The sequence below is a fragment of the Ipomoea triloba genome, chromosome 15 (assembly GCF_003576645.1).
Source record: "Ipomoea triloba cultivar NCNSP0323 chromosome 15, ASM357664v1".
Lineage (NCBI taxonomy): Eukaryota > Viridiplantae > Streptophyta > Magnoliopsida > Solanales > Convolvulaceae > Ipomoea > Ipomoea triloba.
This window is the reverse complement of record NC_044930.1, coordinates 6,340,574-6,348,597: the sequence shown is the minus strand read 5'-3', so window position 1 is coordinate 6,348,597 and position 8,024 is coordinate 6,340,574. Positions and strand designations below refer to the sequence as shown.

Sequence of the window (8,024 nt, the reverse complement as noted above, 5' to 3'; positions counted from 1 at the left end):
AAAAAAAAACAAAAAAAAAAAAAAAAAAAAAAAAAAAAAAAAAAAAAAAAGAGAGTCGTGGCTACTACCCGAAGGCGCGTTCTAAGTGCACTTTTGGTGAAGCAAAATAAACACTTTTTTAATTAATAATACTATGGAATCTACCCAATCAAAATAAGCATGTCGATATTGGGGCTTAATTATGCTTTACACCCCTCTAGATGATATATGTGACAAATTTTGACAACTAGGGTGTATTCAAATAGCTTGAGAACGTCACTTGTAGTTTAGTTTGCTCGTCTTTTCTCATGTAAAAAAATATAGAAAATTAAAAGTATACTTTATCATACATAAAATTTTCATAACTTGTTATTTTATGTTGGTTTTTTTTTATAATTAATTGTATTGTATATAGTCAGTTACTTTTTCTATTAATTTTTATTTTAGTTGGTTAATTATTATTTTTCAGTCTTGGTTTCTTCCTTGTCTTATAAAAAGTAAGGACTAAGGACTGATCTCAGCCGTCCATCAAGGTTCAACATGTTTGAGGGTTTTACTTTAAAAAAAAAAAACATAGCCAATTTTATAATTGTTGAAAACTTTATAAAGTGGCATTCATTTTATAAAACTTGAAAGTTTAGTAATGGTAAGATCCTAGTCTTTGATTTGTCAAGATGGAGAGTGCGAATGTGTTCACACTTTTACAGGAGGAAGTGTACGTTCTCACATGAACCATCGCGCACACACAAACATATGATTGAGCATATTTGATGGATGAGATTTCTTAAGCATTGGTGGTAGATGTAGAGCTTATGTTTCTCAAGCTAAATATACACGTACAATTATGCTATTTAATTAATTGTACACTGCCAAATTCATATGCTGAAAAGAGAAATTAAAAATAATGATAGATATGCACAAAGAATTTTACTCACAAATTTGAATATTAATTAATTTGAGTTACATTTGAGCCAACTAATTCACTAGTAATTCAATCACTTTAATATATTAAAGTATGAAAATTTATCTATGAATAGATTTTTCCTATTTAGGCAAACTAATTCATTTCTTCACATTTCAAAGAAAAAAAATTCATTTCTTCACATTAAACTCACCAATCCATTGCTCACTTTTACAATTTATGTTTTCCTATTTAGTTACATACATGATGGATTATTATCACACCATGCACATAAGGAATGTTAATTAAGAGGTGTTTGCATAAGCATTTACATCAATTTTTAACCATATATTAAAATCCTTGCCCCTTTCTAGTAAACTATATAGAGACTTCCTATATAGGGAATTGAGAGAAATATGAAAATAAGAGTAATTTGAAAAAGAGATTCAGATCCAAGGCTTATATGGAAATATATTTTCTATATATTTTCTTGTGGAATTTGACCAACGGTTATTCTTATCTGAAAAATTATAACGTTGTTGCTTCAACGGGTATTCTTATTTGAAAAATTATAACGTTGTTGCTTTAACTGCTATTCTTATCTGGAAAATTATAACGTTGTTGCTTTAACGGCTATTCTTATCTGGAAAATTATAACGTTGTTGCTTTAACGGCTATTCTTATCTATCTGAAAAATTTTAACGTTGTTGATTCAACGGCTAAATGTGACATAATGGTGAAAAATAATACCGTTCAACGGCTTAATATTAAGTACCTGACGATAAATTCATACTTATTTCATGAAAATCCTACCATTGCTTGATTTGCAACGGCTAGATGTTAATTTATAACGTAATCGCGAAAATTCAGGCAATTGTTTTGATATCCATGCCCCCACACACATTTATATAAAAACGGCTACCCTATTGTTTACTCATCTGATCTAGGGTCTTATATATACCCTTCATTTGATAGGATCTTCAATTTTACAATCTAACATAGTGAGCTAAGCTAGGGTACAGTCAAGATGTGTCCTCGTCGTCCACCCCGAAATGCAAATCGTGCAGCTTCCTCCCCAACACAAGGTGGTTCCCATGGCCAATCCAAAGCCACCAAACGTAAGCGTGACCCGTCCTTCCCTTCGCCAAAACCTCACTACTATCGCCTAGACCCTAATGTGGCTCAAACCATAAAGCCCAGAATTTCCCCCTTATGCATTTCCAAAGCCATAGACCTTTTAGGGCCAAACATTGAGATTATCAACCCGAGTCCTGAAATCTCAATCGTCGATCATTGCTCTGCTGAAGCCAATCCTTTAGAAGTAGGTGTGCACTACAACTCAATCAAGTGCGGCCTTCGTTTTCCCCTACACCCTTTCGTCTCAGAATTCCTGAATACCCATCAAATCATACCTGCTCAGTTAGCACCTAACGGATACAAATTCCTAGTAGTTTTTCTGAACATTTGTAAGGAATGCGATATTCCTCCCTCCCAGTCTCTCTTCCATTATTTGTTCACTGTTGAAGCTGGCACAAAGGTTGAAACCCAGAGCTTTGTCACGGTCTCCTCCCGTCGTGGTCTTAAATTTGTGACGGGCATTCCCTCCTCCCATAGTGGCTGGAAAGAAAGGTTTTTCAAAGTCCGACTCCCAGAGTCTCAAATATGTTTCCCTAATGTCTGGGCCACCCGTGTTATCCATTTCCCCATGCCAGAAGAAACGCCTGAACTCTTATCCCAAGCAAAGAAAATAGCCAGTGTTCCTCGCTCCTGTAATATCTATGCCAATAAGGAGAAAATTGACATCCTATATGGGCTTAAAGAAGCTGAAGCTGATGAAGTTGTAGCAGATGAAGCACCAAATGTAGAACCCATACCAGTAGCTGATCTTATGGAGCCCAAACCCGAGGTTATTGAGGTTGTGGAGGAATCTACTAAAGAAATGGCTGAGAAAATCAAGGCTTTGGAGGCCCAAGTGTTTTTTGCTAGACAAGCTGGGGTTGAAGACTTCAAGAAGTCCAAAGAATTTGAGCAATCTGCACTACAGTATATGCATCAAAATGTGGAGGCGTTTGTGGGTTGGGAGCTTGCTGATGAGGCCCGTCGTGAGGCTTTTTTCAAAATTGTGGATGATCATCCTGCTTCCATAGAGAAGAAGGTCCGAGAAGAAGTAGCAGCCTATTGCAAAGATTCATTGCCATAAGTGTTAATTAATTAGCTTATGTTGTCTGTGGCATATATGCAACTCATGCGGCGAGCTGAGCTTCCCTCATTTTGGACATAGCCTTTTAGAAATTGTATTATGGGAGGTCGTTTAATTTAGTATTTGCTGCTTTAATTTAATTTATTTGTGTTGTTTTCTTGCTTATTTTCGATCCATTTCTTACCAATCACTAGGTAATTTAACTCTAATTTAACAGACTCTATCTTTAACTTTTCAATTTAACATAGTGAGCTGAGTGAGGGTCAAGATGTGTCATCGTCATTGAATGAATCCATGTTCGCGGTTGGTAGCCCGATGAACCAACGTTGGGGCCGCCCCCGTGGATAGAGAAAAATGCTCTACACATCATTGAATGTTTCAGTTGAAAAAAAAAAAAAAAGAAGCCAATTTTATATAATTGTTGCAAAATTTTAAGTTTGCAATATTTATAAACTAAACTTACCTATTTTTCCTTTATTTTTCAGCCACGTACCCTCAATCGTTGATCTACTTAGATGAATAGATCATATCAATCCTCACTTTTACGTGAGATCAGGTTCTCACTTGAACCCTCCTTTTGTAATGAACTTCTTAATGATTTTTGAAGCTTGAAACTAACAACATAGCTTATTTCATATCCCTCTGATAAGGATCCAACACATCCCACAAGTTACAACTGCCAACAAAATGAAATTATCAATTCTTTCTTAATTGATCGATCAACTAATAATTGACTTTTTAGGTGATGAATGAGGAAAATCGGCAGCCACAATACAAATGTATACACTAAGTAAACTTTACTTTTTGACTCTATTCGATAAAAAATTACAAATAAGTAAAGTTAGGTTGCCACAACTAACAAACTTTAAAAAAAAAAAAAACAAAAAACAAAAAACAAAACAAAACACTAATAATAAGCTACAATTGTCTATCAACAATAGTTATTGCGAGAATCGTGGTCCACACAACCATGTGGATCACAGTCCAAAAACAACATTATTTCGTGTAATATTTTTTACGAACTCACTACAACATACATTTTTATAAGACATTATGTACATTATTCTAATACATAAAGTATATTATTTTAATTCATAAAATTCAACGATATCATTTTGAATCCTGATTATACAACTGTGTGGATCAGAGCATTCACATTAGGAGTGAATGCACAATTATTTAGGAAATAATACCAACATGGCAAGTGAGAGAAGAGGTAAGAGAATGAAAAATCATCTCTTGCAAAACAAAAGTTCATGGCAGAAAAGTGAGTCCCACACAACTTTCGTGCGTGGCCATGGTTAAAAAATCGCTAAACGCTCCTCGGGCGCTCGGGGAGCGCCTAGCGCCTAGGCGGGAATTAATTGGTGCCTAGGCGCCAGTGTATTTTTTATTTTTTAAAAATTTGTTTTAGTATTTTTAATTTTTTAAAGACTAATAATTATAAATTATATAATACTTTAATAGTTAATACTAAAATATTAAATATTAACCTAAAAAATATTGAGAGTTTATACAATTTAGAGTTATTTTGCTCAAAACGATGTTATTTTAAGTGAATTAACTCACTAAAAAAACAAAAGAACAATAGTTAATTGGCCGACTAGACGGCCTAGGAGGTGCCTAGGAGGTCTAGTCTGGGCCTATACTAGGTGGTTAGCGCCTAAACGACCTAGCTAGACAGAGCTTAGACGGTCGCCTAGTCGGTCAGTCGCCTAGACCACCATTTAAGGTGATACGCTAGGTGGTCGACGGACGCGTAACGCCTAGACGGAAGTTAATCGAAGCGTAGGCAAAATTTTTACAACATTGTACATGGGTGTCACTTTATGCGCCCACGCGCATGCTCTCATAATTGGCCTTGGGTCAACCAATTGAATTATACAGCAGCATACTAGCGGCTATCAAACAAGCTACAGCTGGCAAGAGTTATGGTTGGATTGGTAAGAGGTCAAAACTGCCCGCTAATTTGGACCAGTTTGAAAGCACACGCATTATTGAATGCAGGGATATAGTTGGACAAACCTATAAATATAAGCCCCTACTACATGTACTCCAGCTCACTACTCGGCAAAATTTCAGTCTACTTTCTGCTTTTGCGATAAATTGAAGAAGCTAAGATAAGCTAAGCATGAACACATTTATCCCACGCTTTCTTCTCCTTACACTCTCTCTTGCTTCACTTTCGTCGCTCGTCTTCAGCGCTGAGACCACTCCCGATTACTTCTTCATCATTTTCCAAGTATGTATCTTCTTCTTTCTTTAATTTGAGTTTACAGTGCTACACAATACAACTAGCTAGTAACAATGGTGATTTATTTTCTTTATAATTACTGTAAATCTTGTGGTTAATCAGTGGCCAAAGTCAAAATGTGAAAGCAAAGAAGGTTGTTGTCTCCCCAAGAAAGGAAAGCCTGTGTTAAATGATTTCATCATTTCTGAGTTCAAAGGAGTTTATGCCCAAGAGGGGTCGGTTCCAGAAAATTGCACAACCACAACCAAATTCCAGCCATCTAAGGTAAACAATAATTCTTTTAATACTGAGCCTGGGTATGTAAATGATTTCAATAGAAGTATAATCTTCTTGGGTAGTATATTAAAATAAGAATTATTGGAATATATATATATAGGGAGGAATGATCAAATGAGAATCATTGTTCTTGTGTGAACTGCATAATTAGACTTTAAGGGTTGCACAATCAGGCACTATAAGTTGCACAACCCAAAATACAAAAGTAGTTACAGAAATGCGAGTTTCTAGATTGCACAATCATTTATTCATGAATGTACAATCAAGCATTTTAAGTTGCACAAAAGCTAGTTTGTATGTTTTCGCGAGAAGTGGTTATCATATGATCCTGATTATATTTATATGAAGAGAGGTGTCAGCATAAATAAGAATTAGTGCTTAAGAGAAAGCTAAAGAGCCATTCTAATCATCCATCTTAAAGGTCAATTGTTGTGAAGCAAGGAAAAGCATAATGAATATTTAGTAATTATCTCAAATTTTGAGTGTGCTTTATAATACTATTAAGTATAAGCGTCTTGGGTGTACGTACTTTACATATCATTAAATGAATTTGTAATTTTGTCAAAATGCATTTATGGAGTCCTAGATATTGAATATACTTGTACATGTCAAGAAATGCATTAGTAGTGTTGCCAAGTGCATGTTCCCACTTGATCGCAAACTTTGACCTGATTTGTATCATATATGTGTGTATGTGTTCACATACACGCGCCCCCGCGCGCATATATATATATATATATATATATATATATATATATATTGTATTTTTTGTCCTTAAGTTATATGGTAATTGTATGATTCGTCCCTACTTATTGATCGTGATGCTCACTTCTCATCCATGAGATATAATTGACATTGTAAATTTCTTCCTTTATCTAATAGGTTGTGCTCACTTCTCGTACTCTAAGCAATAACCGACGTTGTAAATTTCGTCCCTAATGTTAAAAAGATAAAGTTTACAATGTCAGTTATAGTTTAGAGACGAAAAATGACCATGACCAATAAGTAGTAACGAATCTTACAATTACCCTATAACTTATAGACAAAAAGTACAATTTTCCCTTTAAATTTGTTTTTTCCATCCTCTTTTTCAATTTTAAAAAATAAAAGCAAAATTTTATAAGGAAATGACTTTTGTTTTCATTTCTATATTATTTGAATTCCATTCTAAGGTACAAAAAAAATAATAAAACAAACAAAATAATTGAATCTAAATATGATACTAGCTAAGATTTAAAACTAAGGAACTAAAGTTGCCCTTATTTTGTTTCTTACTAAATCCAACTATTTCCTAAGCAATTGTAGTTTATTATAGATTGCAGATTTAGTTCCAAATTTGGGAAGGTATTGGCCGTCTCTCACCTGCCCTAGAAGGGACAGTAAGAAGTTATGGAAAGAAGAATGGGTGAGGTATGGCAGTTGTGCAGAATCAGTTCTTGATCAGCATGATTACTTTGCAGCTGCCCTTAGAGCACAAAAGCAAATTAATCTCCTCAAACTTTTGGGTGATGCAGGTAATTAACTATCTAATTTAATTAATTTAGAGCAAATTTACATTAAATCTCCAAGTCAATTATATACGATCCCAACTCAATTACAGGAATCATACCAAACGGAAAGTATTATCCAGGGGAGGCAATCAATGAAGCGGTAAGGAAAGCGGGATTAGGGGACGTGGCAGTAACATGCCGAGAAGACGAGAATGGTTTGAACACCATTCTGGACCAAGTCTTTTTATGTGCTACTCGAGAGGGCAACAAGTATACATGTCCCGGCGCTTTCTGGATTTGTGATAGCAGAAATGGCAATAAAGTCAAGTTCCTTAAACCTTAATTAATTACTTAGAGAAAATAAGCTATTGGTACATGGCTATTCAGCATGCAGTAGTTTTGTTGTACCATAGTGATGAAAATAAATCATGTACTACTACATTATTAATAAAGTTCGATGGGGCTGAGTTGACTTTATTATATAATTCGATAAGTTGTATTCATTTTTAAATGGATTCGAAGATCATTACTCTTTTGTACAAAATTGAGAGATAAAAAATGTTATTTTTCCTCTAACTATTCCCTGGATAAATTTCACTCTTGTGTAATAGCTTCCAAACCACATAGAAGAGGTAATCGCATTAGGAGAATGTCGCATTAAACTTCAGGCACTCCTGTTTAATAGCTCGCACATAAGTTCAACCAAAAGAGTGTTGGCAATAATCAAACTCGTAACCTTTAAGTACAAGACTCATGCATCACCTTGATCACCCCTTTTAGGTCAATGCCATTTTTTTTTTGGAATTATATGGAAGTGTATATAAAGAAGATTTTTAAATTTTGTAATGAATAATTTTATACTTATCTTATAATTTATTATTGTACCTTTTAACATGTTTTTATTCTTTATAATTTGTTATTAAA

At 34.4% G+C, this 8,024-nt stretch overlaps 1 protein-coding gene across 1 annotated transcript; it reads left to right on the top strand.

Annotated features, from left to right (window-relative positions):
* Window positions 1-5,143: 5,143 nt before the first annotated feature.
* LOC116006255 (ribonuclease 3-like) lies at window positions 5,144-7,659 on the top strand. Its single transcript, XM_031246558.1, has 4 exons — window positions 5,144-5,322; window positions 5,437-5,598; window positions 6,926-7,124; window positions 7,211-7,659. Exons 1-4 carry the CDS (start codon window positions 5,212-5,214, stop codon window positions 7,441-7,443), a joined length of 705 nt encoding a protein of 234 aa, XP_031102418.1. The 5' UTR covers window positions 5,144-5,211; the 3' UTR covers window positions 7,444-7,659.
* Window positions 7,660-8,024: the final 365 nt, after the last annotated feature.

Excerpts from the sequence above, each read along its gene's own strand:
- LOC116006255 (XM_031246558.1), top strand. The coding sequence starts at position 5,212 with ATGAACACATTTATCCCACGCTTTCTTCTCCTTACACTCTCTCTTGCT. Across the intron at positions 5,323-5,436 it reads ACTTCTTCATCATTTTCCAA|TGGCCAAAGTCAAAATGTGA; the intron begins GTATGTATCTTC and ends GTGGTTAATCAG. Across the intron at positions 7,125-7,210 it reads CAAACTTTTGGGTGATGCAG|GAATCATACCAAACGGAAAG; the intron begins GTAATTAACTAT and ends ACTCAATTACAG.